The sequence below is a fragment of the Drosophila sechellia genome, chromosome 2R, assembly GCF_004382195.2.
Source record: "Drosophila sechellia strain sech25 chromosome 2R, ASM438219v1, whole genome shotgun sequence".
Taxonomy (NCBI): Eukaryota; Metazoa; Arthropoda; class Insecta; order Diptera; family Drosophilidae; genus Drosophila; species Drosophila sechellia.
Window position 1 is genome coordinate 7,483,191 of NC_045950.1, and position 14,824 is coordinate 7,498,014.

At 47.7% G+C, this 14,824-nt stretch overlaps 3 protein-coding genes and 1 long non-coding RNA gene across 8 annotated transcripts; 2 read left to right on the top strand and 2 right to left on the bottom strand.

Moving 5' to 3' along the window:
• Positions 1 to 134: 134 nt before the first annotated feature.
• On the bottom strand, positions 135 to 8,675 carry LOC6608642. Of its 2 annotated transcripts, none has more exons than XM_032715391.1 (20): positions 8,375 to 8,675; positions 7,205 to 7,405; positions 6,649 to 6,996; positions 6,310 to 6,591; positions 6,120 to 6,252; positions 5,908 to 6,050; positions 5,557 to 5,743; positions 5,169 to 5,281; positions 4,837 to 5,097; positions 4,653 to 4,781; positions 3,787 to 4,539; positions 3,219 to 3,678; positions 2,952 to 3,133; positions 2,699 to 2,877; positions 2,487 to 2,626; positions 1,779 to 2,430; positions 1,552 to 1,721; positions 1,233 to 1,499; positions 976 to 1,163; positions 135 to 489 (listed from the first exon to the last, which is right to left on the bottom strand). In XM_032715391.1, exons 2-20 carry the CDS (start codon positions 7,275 to 7,277, stop codon positions 473 to 475), a joined length of 4,677 nt encoding a protein of 1,558 aa, XP_032571282.1. In that variant the 5' UTR covers positions 7,278 to 7,405; positions 8,375 to 8,675; the 3' UTR covers positions 135 to 472. The 2 variants fall into 2 exon arrangements, with proteins under 2 accessions (XP_032571282.1, XP_032571283.1); XM_032715392.1 differs by having other exon boundaries at positions 1,038 to 1,163; positions 8,375 to 8,648.
• LOC116800440 lies at positions 628 to 984 on the top strand. The gene is made up of 2 exons (XM_032715400.1): positions 628 to 730; positions 788 to 984. The coding sequence occupies exons 1-2, from the start codon at positions 670 to 672 to the stop codon at positions 919 to 921; spliced, it is 195 nt and encodes a 64-aa protein (XP_032571291.1). The 5' UTR covers positions 628 to 669; the 3' UTR covers positions 922 to 984.
• LOC116800441 lies at positions 3,004 to 14,464 on the top strand. 3 transcript variants are annotated; one of them, XR_004361390.1, is made up of 3 exons: positions 3,004 to 3,077; positions 13,978 to 14,210; positions 14,285 to 14,464. It is a non-coding gene; the product is annotated as an uncharacterized LOC116800441 (long non-coding RNA). The 3 variants fall into 3 exon arrangements; XR_004361391.1 differs by lacking the exon at positions 3,004 to 3,077 and adding an exon at positions 11,289 to 12,874 and having other exon boundaries at positions 13,997 to 14,210; XR_004361389.1 differs by lacking the exon at positions 3,004 to 3,077 and adding an exon at positions 11,292 to 12,874 and having other exon boundaries at positions 14,285 to 14,463.
• Positions 9,469 to 11,137, bottom strand: LOC6608643 (odorant receptor 47b). 2 transcript variants are annotated; one of them, XM_032715395.1, is made up of 6 exons: positions 10,983 to 11,137; positions 10,840 to 10,918; positions 10,170 to 10,687; positions 9,906 to 10,113; positions 9,627 to 9,785; positions 9,469 to 9,567 (listed from the first exon to the last, which is right to left on the bottom strand). In XM_032715395.1, the coding sequence occupies exons 1-6, from the start codon at positions 11,114 to 11,116 to the stop codon at positions 9,517 to 9,519; spliced, it is 1,149 nt and encodes a 382-aa protein (XP_032571286.1). In that variant the 5' UTR covers positions 11,117 to 11,137; the 3' UTR covers positions 9,469 to 9,516. The 2 variants fall into 2 exon arrangements, with proteins under 2 accessions (XP_032571286.1, XP_002033377.1); XM_002033341.2 differs by having other exon boundaries at positions 10,750 to 10,918.
• Positions 14,465 to 14,824: the final 360 nt, after the last annotated feature.

Consider the following 14,824-nt stretch of genomic DNA (forward strand, 5'->3'; position numbering starts at 1 on the left):
TGCAACTGGCAATTGGCCTAGCTCGTTAACCCTCGACTGGCCAAGCGGCCATTCAATGTGCCACTGCAACTGCAATCCTGTACGTTGATTAATGACCAGCTTTGCATTCCTCTGGGCAGAACGAAAGTCGGTGGTGATATGAATAAGTTTAGGCTTTATTGCGTTTCATATCTTAGCTGGTAGAGAGAATAATTACTTGATTGTGTTTTCTGGTTTGTTAGGCTTAGATAAATGATGGTAAATAGCAAAGATCATAATATTTGGATACTGGTCAGTGGTGCAATTCTTAGGCTACTTGATGGACCACCGAATATTCGAGGGTCCCACGCATTTGGCTAGCGTATGTGTTTACTTGTCGGATTGCCTTTGATTAACTGAAGTTAAAAACCTTTAGCTTATTTACAACTAATCACAGGAGACTTGGAGTTGCAATCTCAGACCTCCTGATTGTCCTCGGACTCGGCCACCATGGTCAGACTTCGCAGCGATCTGTGAACGAAACAAAACACGTCCATGCGTTAATCAGCTAGCTTAATATTATTATTCCAAATATTTCGTAAGAGAGCCGACGGAGTGATGAGTTCAGATTCATTTGACTGATATGGCTTGGTTTATCGCCTTCGCAGCCAGCTTGCCAGCTTTTTAGTCGAAATCTGACAACTCACCAGCATGGACTACCTACGCGTCTGTCTGCTTATTTTGTTAGTCTGTTTAGTCGGTGCCCATGCAAGTGAGTCTGATTTGAGTTGGAGATTGTGCCTAACTTGGGAGTTAACTTCTGGTTTAGTTACAGGTGAGATGCCCACGTTCCAAGGCCTGTGCCAGTTGCAAGGCGACTGGTGCACTACCAACTGCCAGATAGCCGGTGGACGGGACGGACTTTGCAACAAGGTGGGCCTCTGCATCTGCAGACCCTTGTAGTGGTGGTGCTAACGTGACGTTTAGACAAATCGGAATAAAGGCGAACATATTTACAATTGCGAACGGTGGTCGTGTACTCATTCTGCGGATCTGTTACACCATGGCCCGCCACTTGCCTGGAACGCTCGAAGAGCGAGGGATCCGTGTAGATGGGCTCGCTGGGATCCTCGAACTGGTGGCTGCTCTGGTTGGTGCTACGCATCGGATTTATCACTGGCAGCTGGCACATGCGCGCCAAGTTGCTGTAAAGACATAAAACAAACACCCCATAAGTGGACCGGTTGGACGATTGGCGACTCGCCGTTCCTCACCCCGTGGCAAATGTCTTGTGTAATGAGCCGCCGAACATGGACATGTTGGTGCGAAAAGCGTTTGAGGCCCGATTCGATGCGCTCTGATTGGCTCCGCCCCCAGTTCCTGCTCCACCTCCACCTCCTCCTCCACCATTCAGGTTGGGCATATGTCCGATCTCTGTGAAGCGCTCATGGGTGCGTATGGAGGAATGGGAGTGTCCGAGCGAATGGATCGGTGAGTGTCGGTCCACGAGTCGGTTCTTCGAGATGGATTTCCAGTAGCGTCTGTAAAAGGCGCCAATTAGCACTGATCTCTAGCACGTTGAAGACATCCTACCTGTATCCCAGGCCAGCCACCAGCGTGATGCTGAATAGCAGGATCATTAGCAGGATAATGGCTGTGATTAGGCCATGATACTCAGCCGGAGTCATGCACACCGTTTCCACCGGGGCCACTAGCTTGCGGGGATACGACTCCTTCTCAATTTCCTCGCGGGTTTCAAAGACCTTAATCGATTTCGTTAGCTTATGCAGAATATCCCCTCCCACCAATCAAACACTTACCTCAATCATTTCCCGCACTTGCTCGGGTTCCTCAGTCTCCTTGGTCTTCTCCCCCGGTTGAGTCTCATTCAGGGCAGCCTGACCCAAAGTGGCACTCACGGTGGTGCTGTTCACGACGGTGACTTCATCCAGTGTGGATGCCTCCAGTTGGCTGCTACCCTCTAGAGCCAGTGCTTCCGGTTCGGGTATCTCGGTAGTGTTTAGAGATCGACGCCGGCGACCAAAGGAAGGTTCCTGACGACCCGCAGGCCCAGGACAATAGGCCGGCTGACATCCTTCGCGACAGGAGCGAACGGTGGCCTCGAAGACCAAGAAATTGGACTCGGGTATCTTGAAGGCATTAAAGCGGGCTTCCAAGGTGTCGCCATCGCGCAGCTTGTCCAGTTCGGGGAAAACAAATGGATCCACGGGGCATCCAAAGCGATCTATCAGCTGGATACTGCGTCCGGAATAAGGATCCCTGGCCACCACATTGGTGGCAAATATGTCAGTAACGTGGTTATAGCCATCCTGTGCCTCCAACCGGAAGGTCAGTGGATCACCCACAGCTATGGTGGTAGTGGGTCTGCCCTGGTACAGAATACTCAAGCGCACCTTAGAGCTAAGAGTATTCTCCGCTGGTAGATATTCAATGGGGATTGGACTACCGGACCTGGAATAGAAATGTGCATCAGAAACTTTGATCGTTGGATCGAGTTTCAGCATTACCCTGCTCCTATGTAACCAGAGCTGACCACTGCCTCTCCCGGACCACGGAAGATGCAGGTGAGGTTGTATCGCTTATCCCTGCTTGTCTGCACATTGTCCGAGAACTGAACCACCACTATGTTGGTTAAGGTGTCACCATACTGCCAGATACAAATTTAATGATGGGTCTTAGAAATATTGAATGAATCACTAAAAGGCTCTTAGTAACTCACCCGCTGAGTTCCACAGTCTGGGTATCCCTGTGGTCCACTGAGTCTCAATACGTTCACCGTGCCGCCATTTCCACGGAAGAAGCAGCGATCGTAGAATCCATAGGTGTATATACGTCCCAAGAAGCCCTCCGGCGTGCGGATCGTGAATTCCATGCCCTCCTCGTTACACGTTTGCGTGACTAGATATGATCATTCGAACAATACATTTTATTTTAATATAACAGATCTACATTTCAATAAGGTATCCACCAACCGTCCATGCACTCGCCATCGCTGCGTCCAATGCTGCGCTCGTAGAAGTCATAGTTGGAGGCGTCGAAGGTGCCCGGATCGTGGATGTCCAGCTCTCGCGAGTCTCTGTCGCTCAGCTCGCAGTTCGGTGAGTCCCGGTCGCGATCCCTATCTCTGTCCTCGTAGCCGGAGGCAGTCGAGTCTCTGCAAATTGAAATTTACAATGTGAATTTGTAGCGGCTCGTGTACCGATTATCTTGCATCTTCAATCCCAGTCCACCCCACCCACCTGTAGTTGAAGCTGCGGCACACAAAGTCCCGCGACTCGATGCACTCCCTCTCACACTGGATGAGGCTGGGGACGATAAGAGCTCGTCGCACAAAGTGGCGACGCATCTTGTGCCTGGCGGCTATTTGCTTGAAATTGTCGCTCTCCTCGCAGCGGGTGATCGGAGGTCGCGGGGGACCCGAGTTGACACCCACACCAACACCCACATGACTTCCACCACCTCCTCCGTACGGAGTGGGTGGATGGGAGAGACCCAGGCCAGGCAGGGGCAGGGGACGATCGTCTAGGCCATTACCACCATAGGGCCGGTTAAAGGGACTGTCGTAGCGTCCATAGGGACCACCACTTGGTGGCCTTCTACCCGGCGGTCCATCGTACTCCCGATCGTATGGTCCATATCTATCGCCATACCGCTCCTCGTAGTCGTAATCGTAGAAGGGAGGTGGCGGACGCTCCAGACCTAGTTAGGTATACTGGTTAGCATAGGTCACATTTCATCTGCACTTGCCACCAATTGAGTTACGGGTTACAAGTTGGTAGTTGGTTAGTCCCTTCCCAAAGTACTTACCCGGTCGCCTGCCAAGATCATTGGGTCCCGGCCGGTTGCCATATTTGTAGATGTCAATGGGATAACGATCGTTACCTACTGGAAACCGGTTCGGGGTGGAGGCGTACTTGCTGGCGCTGCCCGTTGGAGCAATTGGCGCTGGCCGATATCGTTTGGCCGAATCGGGTTCGGGCCTCCTGGCACTATGCACTATATCATCATATCTGCCCGGTGGTCCCCGCGAGTCTGGCAAATAGGGATACCTTGGAGAATCCATCGACGAGGGACGGTAGCGTCTGTCCGGGAATATGCTGTCGGGAGCATCCCTGCCTGTGTAGCCACCCACGGGATCTCGTTCTCGGCTGGGAGGGAATCGAGGAGGGTATCGGCCTTCGTATCTGTTCTCTCCATAGCGACCGCCTCCATATCCATAGGGCCGGAATGGAGCATCGTCGTCGGTGGGATAGGGTCGAGTATGCGGCAAATCACTGGGAAGGCTATTGTCATTGATACCGGGATAGGGCAGTGGACGGTATGGCAACCTATCACGGTCGCGATCTCTTTCCCTATCCGGATACCGTCGATCTCCGTATCTGTCCGCATAACGCTCTGGCGGATAGGGCTCCGGATAGCGATCTCTATCCCTGACACCTGGATACCGATCTCTGTCTACAGCGCCTGGATAGCGATCTCTGTCACCAACTACTGGGTAGCGGTCTCGATCCCTTTCGCGGTCTCTATCGCCATTGACACCCGCACCCGCTGGATACCGATCTGACGTGGGGTTAGTGAATTAGTTGTCAGTAGAATTATAATTAGAACGATGTGATTGTGTATTATGGTCGTGGGATTATGGGTTACAGAACCTTTACAAGTAGTAAACTTACCATAATCATCAGGGAAACGATCATAGGGCCTGTTGTAGCCAATTCCATCTCCTCCAGTGGGATATCGGGATCCATAACGATCTGGGGGATAGCGGTCTCTATCGCGATCTCCGCCATAAGGATTACGATCTAGTTTAGGAGTATATTAGCAGTGTGTTTAAAGATCATAAAGTGCACTGCCTACCATATTCATTGCCAGCAATGTCCGGATAACGATCGTATGGCCTGCCATAGTCAACGCCCTCGCCCGGTGGCAATCTTGAGCCACCAGAACCCGTTCCGCCATGTGAGCCACCACCGCCTGTTGACCCACCCGACCCGTAGCGATCATCGTGCTTATTAGGCTGTCTCCAGTTGCTGCCCGACTGATCCCCGGGTCGCTTGCCATCGCTGCTGCCACCGTGCCCACCACCATCGCCATCGGCGCCTCCGCCCACCACATTCACTGCAAGAGAAGAACCAGCAGCTATGTCAGGGATTACTGGCCCGCTATTAGCACCTCCTCTAACCACTTACACATCAGATTCTCGTAGTAATCATAATCAGCATCGTATATAATGCGCATGCCGTCCTTTTGATTGTACCGACTCAGGCGACAAGTACGAAAACGATCGCTGTACACCGCAGACCTGTAATTTGCGATAGGATGGAGTGGTTGGGTTAGTGAGGCAGTAGGAGAAACAGAAAGACTGTAATGCCTGGCATCGAAGATAGTAATACACTTAAAACATATCTAGACTATCTAAGCTACTAAGTATTGCCATTATATGTGAAGCAATTTAGAAAGATATTTAAGAGCTATGTATTATTTTTGAAATGGCATGGTCTTGTTGAAATAAGATGATCTTTAGCAAGGGTATTGAAACAAGAATGGCAACGGCAACTTCTGAGGCTGAAAACGCACCTGCACTGGAAGCTCGTCTGGCGAAGACACTCGTCCAGGCACTCGCTCAGCGAACGGCCCGTGATCTCGGAGTGAAACTCGCCGCCCAGCCTGGAGTTGCGGTACCGCTGGAATGCTGTATCTGGCCGCCGGCCGCTGGAGAAGAGGTGCGAGGTGACTGAGTTATCTGGATAATCGTTGGCTCGTTCTGCAACGGGAATACAACATAACATAGACGTAGAAGTGGAAGTGCAGATGGTTGGGGCAATGGAAGTGGATGCAACCGTTGTGATGGGATGCACCACTGTAATCTTGTTGTCGCTGTTGACTTTTCTCGACTCACACGAGATCGTCTTTACGGTAGCCACTTACGATTATCGAGGCACACCAGATCGTAGAAATGGTGTGTGGGACTGGAGCTGATGCTAATGTCATCCTTCTGCGATATGGAGTCCTCCTCCGAGAGGATGCACTGTTTGCTTTGGTCGTCAAACTCTACGGATCGACAGAAGTATCTGCGGGAATGCGGTGTGTGCAATTAGCTTAAATGACGCTGAAATAGAGATATTATTCATATGCCTTACTTCTCGGCCCGCAGGCACATGGTCTGACACTCCTCCAGCGTCATGTTATTGAATATGTCCACCTCGAAGGGGCCACCCAGGCGCTTGTTCTCCTCCTTGACAAAAACGGCCAGTCCATCGCAACGCCTCTCGGCTAATCAATGGTTCAGAGAGTGAGTCCAGGCACTTGGCTACTATAATCTAGACTCACCATTTAGGCAGGTGTTCTCCAGGTAATCAGAGTTGGGATCGTCTTCCATCAGTTCGGGATGGGTGCGTCGGGTGAATCTGCTCAGCGTGCAGGAGCGCATGGTGGAATCAAAGTTCGCCGATCGGCAGACAAAGGAGAACTCATTCAGGCACTTGTCCTCACAGTCCGAGCGATTGGCAGCCGTTATCTCCTTAATATCACTTATGGGCAGCTTCAGTTTCTTGCGGGGATGTCTCTCGAAGACGTATCTCCTACTGGGACACTCCCTTTCCGGGCGACTGGCTGCGGATTCAAGGATATCATAAAAATATGATCCTATAAAACATCGTAGGCACTTACAAGTCAGGCAAATCTCGTTAAAGTGCACACTATTGGGCACCAGCATCAGACTGCCGATGCCTTCGGGTCCCGCCTGCTCGGATGTCAAATAACACAGGGACTCCTCGTACTCGGAGTTGCCACCAAAGGAGGTGATTCGACTGCCTGGCTGGAAGTCAAAGCTGGTGCACGTGCGCACCAGATTATTGGAGCCGGATCGGTCGCGCAGGCACAGATCCTGGCACTTTTCCAGCACACGGAATGGTGGCGCCGTATCACGTACCACATCATCGTCGTAGCCCTGGAGCTGCTGGTTGGGCAGTCTTTCATAGAGCACTCGGCCTAGGCCATTCTTACAGGTGGTTTGACCTGCACAGGAGAATTAATTATATCACTATGCTATAGTAGCTCAAGATCATATTATCACAGATGATTTATTATATCGAAGATATATTTCAAGGAAATTTAAAGCTACTTTTGAAAAAGAATGAAGTTAGTTAAAGTTAAATGAGGCACAAAACTAGACGGTATTGGGACACATAACGTACTAAAGTTAATGTACATAGTTTAAACTTACCATTAATTTTACTGAGGCTTAGACTAACCACTAGGGTCGCCAGCAGCAGGTGTATTCCCTTTCTAGGTCTCATGCTGTGTGATCCACAATGGTTTGATTTGGAGTACTTGGAAAGGGATTTTCTAGCTTGATCGCGGCATTTTCACCGCAACCTGGCTTTTGGATTTTGGATATCGAAACTATTGCGTGTTTAGCGTTTAGCTGGAAACAGAATTCGTGGTTAGTCGCGCTGGTTTATCCGACATGATCTAATTAGTTCATTGGCCAACAAAATGACATGAAGTATGCGACCTCAATAGGGAGATTTTCCCCGCGGCGAGAAGTGTGTGGCGGGTGGAGAATGGGAAAATCACATGAATAGTTAAATATATTTCTGCCTTTCTGCCGCCATAATGTGCACAATGCGTAACGCGAATTTGGATCATTAAACGAAAATCTAGCCGAGCTACGTGTCGCCCCACTCATATCGATCCGCAACTCCGGATGTCGCTTCCGGCTTTTTGTCCACCCAACTCTTTATGCTCTCCGCACAACCCCATCGCCACTAAAGCCAACTGGGGTTTCGGAAAGCGTTAGCTATTGACCTCAAGCGGTGGCTGTACTTGGAAAGTGTCGCTTTGAACTCCGAAAGTATTTTTCAGAATTGTGAAATTGGCTATGAAAGGTTACAACTTTGGTGGAGAAAGAAGGAGGATTAATGATCCTAAGGGAATAAAATATAAACGGATATGGTGAATCGATGGGAGTTCATGAAATCGAAGTGTTCAGGAGAAATTGGATCTTAGCGGAAGTGGAGAAACAGATCGAATCGAATTACAAAGGATCATGAAGAATAGAAGTAATTCTACACTTTAAGTTCTTAGTCTTTTTCCAAAAAAAGGAAATGGCTCAAGAAATGTTGGTTTATACGAAATATGTCATAAATGTTTTGTCCTACGATAGTTTAAGTTTATCCTTTGATAATCCTTCGATTCACTTTAATTAATAGCCTACACAAAAGCTTTCATATCTTCTCTCGTTTCCCTGTACCAAATGTCCTGGAAGGTTTATATTCTATGCAGGATTAGGTGTATTCCTTACGACACATTAAGTAATGATGCATTAAAATCACTTGTAAGTTCAAACTCATAGTTGAAGGTCACTTGTTAGGCACTTAATAAATTTGAATACCGTTTATTGCTGCAAGGATATCCGGTTAATGGTATTGTTAACTGAAACGATTATGGGCACAAATGGCTTATTGGGGACCGAACCCGACCGATCGTTAGAATATGGCGCGACAAACTGAATTCGAGAACCCAACTTGGCGGCTGGTCTGCAGTCGGATCGGTGGTTGGACCATTACGATTACCATTACCATCGCGATTGCCAATGCGATTACCACTTGCGGGGGCAGCGGCCCCGACTCCATGGCAACAATGGTCGAAATGGGGGAATTAATTAGATGTGGAGACAGCAACAAAGAGCCATGGACACAATGTTCTAAATGCTCGTACGTGGATTGCCATTCAAATGTTAATCAGTGCGGCGAGCAGACCGAAGTTGACAAAAGACCATCTCCCATCGGCCAGCCAACGAACCACCCACTTCACCCTCCAAATTGGGGAGTCGCCGGTACACCAAGAGAAAAAGTTAAAAAAAGCATTAAAACATAATGTCACAGAATCCTTCAATGGTGAGTACTTGAAACGAAGAAGTACTGGGAGCTGTCAAATAATGACAGCAATTAATATGATGGAAAATAAATTGAATAAATAATAAAATTAAACAGAAATAGGAATGACATTTGTTGACAGACAGATATTTTTTTCTCAGTGCATAAGAACACGCACCCGCTAAATTGGGTGTGTTGTTGAAGTTCTGAGAGTGGTGGAGCTATTCGTTCTGGCCGAATGTGCACATGGCACATAATGACATTTTGGCCGGTCAACGTTTCATGGACACGGGCGACTTTCCCACTTGTGAAGGGCATGGAGCAGCATCTGCTCCAACTCCAAATACTAAATACCAAATACTAAACGATCACCGCTCCTCTTTGTCTGCCGTTGGGTCAGATCATGACAATGCGTTTCACGTCTGAATAAGTTAGAGGCTGGCTCCAGAGGCACTGCATCATGGGCTCGGGCTCGGGCTAGGGCTCCTCCTCAGCACTTTGCAGCTGGGTTGCACCTGTCGCCGCTGGGTGTGCGTGGGCCGACCCCATTGTTGAAACCGAGTGTCAATGGGCGCGGCGACAACCCAAACGAGCCATGCAAATGCAAATGGCCAGAAAAAGTTCAACTTTTATTTTCACAATCCATAAACACTACAGACTACATCGATTCTTTCATCAGGGCCAGCAAACGATAGCAATTCTTCAGAACCTGAAAATGAACGGTTGATATCGTGATATCTTTTAATATATATATTTTTGTATCCTTACAAGCATATAGGTTCCCAGGGTGAAGGGCAGAAAGGGTTCGGCCACATACATCAGGGGTTTCTGGGCTCGTAGTATCACAAAGGATATATCCCTCTGGATGCCTGGCGATTTGGTGTGCCAATCGTTGATGTCAAAAGCAGCCTGAGCCACCTCCACAGACTGTTGATGAAAGTAGAATTTGGAAAATCTTAAAATAACTAAATTTCAATAAGGTTTCAATATCTAGTGATTGTTTCTCATTCGTTTATTCATTTACCTTAAAGTTTTTAAATGACATACCTGAGTATAAACCAAAGTTCCAGAGACGCACCAAAGCGACAGTTGAATGAATGCCACCACCATGAGTAGCACGAACTTGGCGGCCATTTTGGGATCGACAGCAGCTGCAGCCATGGTCTCGAAAGTGGATATGGAAATCAGGGAGAAACTGGCCATCATCTGTGCATTGAAGGCGCCATTGAAAGCTCTATTGGCTTTCCCCACCAATCTGCCAAAAAAAAAAAAAACAAATCTAGTACTTGTAACCGGGCACATTTAACTCACTTGATAATGTGCTGGTGGAAGCGAACCACACGACAAAACTCCTCGTGGAACCTCTCATCACTGACCTCCATGTCCCCCAGCTTCCTCATCTCGATGCATAGCAACTTGAGATTGAGCGCCGTCTGGAGAAACATGGATATGCCCATCATGTCCACCATTAGGATGCTCATTAGGTTGTGCTGCGAGGTCAGACTCTGCCAGATGTAGAGGAACCAGAACGTGTAGGGATGCAGATCCAAGCGATGCCATTGAAACGGATAGACGCAGTGGAAGGGCAGCTTTCCCTCGCCCAACAGAGGTTGCAGGAAAATAGCGGCACTGAAGAAGTTGACCAGGCAAAAGCAGTTGATATATAGACCAGATTCTATAACGTAGCAAAGTCTCTGCCAACCCAACACCTCCTCATCGATATTATGGGGTCTTAGCTCCCGGTTGTAGTAGTCAAAATCCCAAATAAGTTCATCGATCTCGTTGCAGCGGAAATGCATGTAACAGATCTTGGTGAACACCAGTGCCATCTATCACACAGAAATAGCCATTAGTTTGTTCATTTGCAAGTGGGTGAATCAGTAAATCTGACCCCCGAAATCCAAACCAAGTCGTCGCCCATTTCGATCACGTTCTTCGACTCGGGCAGGGCCACGAACATGGTCCAGAAAGTGGTTATCACATTGCACATGATGAACAAGTTGATCCATCGGTACAGGGGCAAGCTGGCCAACTTCTTGTTGGGATACTGGCAGAGCAAACTGTGGGTATGGCAAAAAGTGGATTATAAAGATTGGAACGAGTGATGGACGATGCCAGACTCACCTCAGGAAGGCGCGAACATAGTTTAAAGCCAGGCGTGGGATGAGACCGGGACTTTCCTGCCGCATAACCGATCGGAACTCGTCGAGGAAAACCCGCAGAAGGCTGAGATTTGATTGATTACCCGAGTCGTTCATGGCGCAAAAGTATGAAGTGAGCTCCAGGCGGGCGGTCAGTTCCTTTTATATGGACAAGGAGGCCTCCAGGGTCTAATTACCATGTTTATAAGCAATTGTTTTGCAAAAAAACGCCCACCGAGTAGATTTCCTTAAATGATTTGATTGCATTGGGAACATGTGCTGCAAATCGCACTGCTCCGATCGATTTTCAGCTACTCATCGGATGATATAGTTTGATGGACCCTTCGGTCACATCGCTCCACATCGTTCAATGAACCCAACTTCGCCCGGCTTCGCGTGACTCAGGTGCTCCATTAGATCATCAGCATCATTAAGAACAATGTATAATATATTGTATATTGCATAAATGGCGAATTCTGTTTATTCACAATTTTTGAAGCGTATAGCAAAACATGATCATCGCAAAGTGCTCCTCACTCCACCCAACGAAGCAAATAGTTGCGCTGGGTTGGGTTCAATCAACCTGGCTCATAAACTTCCTGTAGCATATCACTTCCATGGCTGGACCCCATCTGCATAACTAAACGGTGTACAATGAGTTATGTCTTAATCAGGATCTCCAAAGGCCCCGCAGAGACACCGATATATGTATGAGCCGGAGGAAATCCAGTTCAATATTCAAATTTCGCCAGCACACTTTTCGTCATAATCCAGACGTGGCCTGGTAGGTGGCTCCATACTGGTTCTGGTGTCTTTGATGGACCACTGGATATCCGCTTCGATGCTAACATGCTAATGCCACCGTCTGATGGCTGGACACGGGCATTTAGCAAGGCCATTGGAATCAATCTGGGATTAGACCAGACCCCTGAGTCCAGCGAGTCCAGGGAGTCCAGGCAGTCCATGCAGTCCATGCAATCCGAGTCAATAGCCCCACAGTTGTTGGCCTGTTGGCGCGCGACGCCCGTAATGCTTGTAATAAAGTGTGTTTTATTATAACCCACGGACTAACCATATAATGGTACCATAATGGGCCGGCCATTAAAACAAATTGATATCAATTTTGCAACAATATGTGCACAAGTTGCGTCGATGACTCCGCGCCTCGTCATTGAACTCCATCCCATTCCATTCCATTCGATGCCATGCCATGCCATCGTATGCTATTCCATCCCAACACATCCCATCCAAACTCATCCCATCCCATTCGAAGCCAGCCAGAAACGTTTGCAACCACATGCACCACCTCATCCACAGTTGAATAGTTGAATTGTGGATGGGGTTACTGGATAGTGGATAGTGGATAGTGGTGCTGTAGCACTAACAGTATAGACCAGTTCCGAGTTGGCAAAGCGCCGTTTGATGCTCTAATTTATACAGCATACTGATGAGTTGACCGCTGTTCTGGAATTGTTCTCCTACGGGTTTGGGTTCGGTTCGTTTCGATTCGTTTCGGATTGCTTTGGATTGCCTGGCTCTGGTCACGAAAAAAGCTGCAGATCAGAGCACACCTGACCAGACACGGGAACCAGCAAACACACACGGTATCAGTAACTCAACTCACCCAGAAATGGAAATATTCGTAGCGGTTAGCGTTTAATTGAAATGCATTTGGCTTGTTGTCTGTCAATCAACCGTTGCGATGGATGGATAGGCTCCGGAACTCGGCCGCCCAAGGCCCGAAGGGTAATGGAGCTATTGGATCTTGGCCAGGATGCACACGCAACCCCATGGCGCCGTCATACGCCACTTTGCCAAGCCATCAAAACGGCAGAACCACATCCATAACCTAACCACACGCAATGGGGATTCTTGGTAATGAAGATTTGCCTCCTGCTTGGGGAGTTTAATTATTCAATCTGGGCAACGAAAGTAATAACAATTATCAGTGTGTTTGGCGAAATTACCTCCGATTGACACCTGATGTTTAGTGCTAGTTAAAGAGTTTTGGACATGAGGATGGCTTGGCAGATGATAAGCAGACTTTTTAATTACTCTACTTAACTTGGGTGGACAATTATTTCTGCGATGGTCATAAAACTTTAGAAGCAATTAAAAGTGACGCAGCGTAAACGGTAGCCATATAGATTATAGTTTTACCCCTGATTTTAAGTACCCATTAAAAGTTGCAGAGGAATAAGGCACACCGTTCCGTATTTATAAATAATTAATGTGCGTGATGTGTGTTTAATTACATCTGGTAAAGGATAGAAAACACTTGTCATACAACTTTTAGAAAATAGTTGACAAATAGTTGATTGTGCAGAATTATGAGTATTTATGCTTAAGTTAAGTTATTCTGGAAGCAGTTAAACCATTAGGGCCAACTGAACCCACCTACATTCCCATTTGACCAAATTCAAATGGCAGAGTTGGTCTACAAGTAGAGAGCTCTAATAATTACCTACCCTGGATAGCTGGACAGATACTCGCATCCTCCATTAACCGTTATGGACTCCGGACTCGAAGTGGACCAAGTTCAATGAGCGCATTTTCATGTTTATTGCAGAAGCAATTGGTAATAAGTGCGCGACCGCAGACGTGGAAAAAAGAACACATTTCTTAATCGTTATTTATGAATACAATTGCGAGTTTGTTTAGCTCGGCCGGAGGCACCAAACACTCCACTCCGCCACCAGCGTATCAATAACAAGCCGAGATGAGGCGGAATGCAGGGAATTAGTGGACAGAGGGGGGTTCACCTAACACTTTAAAAAATATTAGGAAATTCTATTAACTTATATTGCACAACTTTGGTTTAAACAGCTAGCCAATAAGACAAGTTGAAAGGGTATACCATTAGGCGTTTGAGTACTAACACTAAACTAACATAACAGCTTAGGTTATTTAATACTTCAACACTCCCACCATGTATCCCCTCGACATTCCTATCTTTTCTCCCTGTGTACGCATCCCAGACGTGAACTGGTTTCCCAGTTTTCCAGCAGCAGCAGATCAGACGACTCACCGCAGCCGGCGGCCAACCAGCGACGTGTGCCCAAAGTTTGCATAAGTTGGACCACGACATGGCGTGGACATGGACGAGGACGATGACTTGGATGTGGATGTGGATCCGGACTGGAGCGAAGACCTGGACCTGGACCCCGATCGGGCTTATTTTTACAGTTAAAGATTTATGGATCATGCATGGGTAAATGGCGAACAGATACGCGGTCAATTGTGTGTAGGTAACGCAACGCTAAATCGACCACAAATTTATTCCAGCCCGAGAGATAAGAAGAGCCCAGAGGAGCAGGAGCACCACTGATCCAGAGATTCCGAGCTCCGAATCCGATTGACACAGAAATACAAATTCGAACAGTGAGCGTCATAAAATGCAGATAGACACAGTCATAAAAGTATAAATAAACGATCGAAGGACCATTGAGTACTGTATTTGGACGATAATGTGGAGTAGTGGCTGCAAGAAGGCGGGACGCTGGGTATCATTAGATGGAGATCTACGAAACTAAAACTTTCTAAATGACGGGCGGCAACTTTAGCGGCAAAAAAAAGACCAAAACTGTAAATGCAGCCAAAGCAAATAGTTGCAGCGGCGTCGCCAACTAAAGTATAATTATTGGCCAGACGCGATGGGAATGAAGACGAAGACTGTAGACTGTAGACTGCGGACTGTAGCCTGCGTATTGAAGACTGCAACAAGCTGCATACTGAAGACTGGCGTAGCTTTGCAGTCTCCAACTGGGAAACTGCACGTACGCAGCTCCGGCAAAAGGAGATGCCAATATTTCTATAAATTTCTAT

Excerpts from the sequence above, each read along its gene's own strand:
- LOC116800440 (XM_032715400.1), top strand. The coding sequence starts at position 670 with ATGGACTACCTACGCGTCTGTCTGCTTATTTTGTTAGTCTGTTTAGTC. Across the intron at positions 731-787 it reads TTTAGTCGGTGCCCATGCAA|TTACAGGTGAGATGCCCACG; the intron begins GTGAGTCTGATT and ends CTTCTGGTTTAG.
- LOC6608642 (XM_032715391.1), bottom strand. The coding sequence starts at position 7,277 with ATGAGACCTAGAAAGGGAATACACCTGCTGCTGGCGACCCTAGTGGTT. Across the intron at positions 6,253-6,309 it reads GGAGAACACCTGCCTAAATG|CCGAGAGGCGTTGCGATGGA; the intron begins GTGAGTCTAGAT and ends ACCATTGATTAG. Across the intron at positions 1,164-1,232 it reads CACAAGACATTTGCCACGGG|CAACTTGGCGCGCATGTGCC; the intron begins GTGAGGAACGGC and ends ATGTCTTTACAG.
- LOC6608643 (XM_002033341.2), bottom strand. The coding sequence starts at position 11,116 with ATGAACGACTCGGGTAATCAATCAAATCTCAGCCTTCTGCGGGTTTTC. Across the intron at positions 10,919-10,982 it reads TATGTTCGCGCCTTCCTGAG|TTTGCTCTGCCAGTATCCCA; the intron begins GTGAGTCTGGCA and ends CCATACCCACAG. Across the intron at positions 10,114-10,169 it reads TTCCACCAGCACATTATCAA|ATTGGTGGGGAAAGCCAATA; the intron begins GTGAGTTAAATG and ends TTTTTTTGGCAG.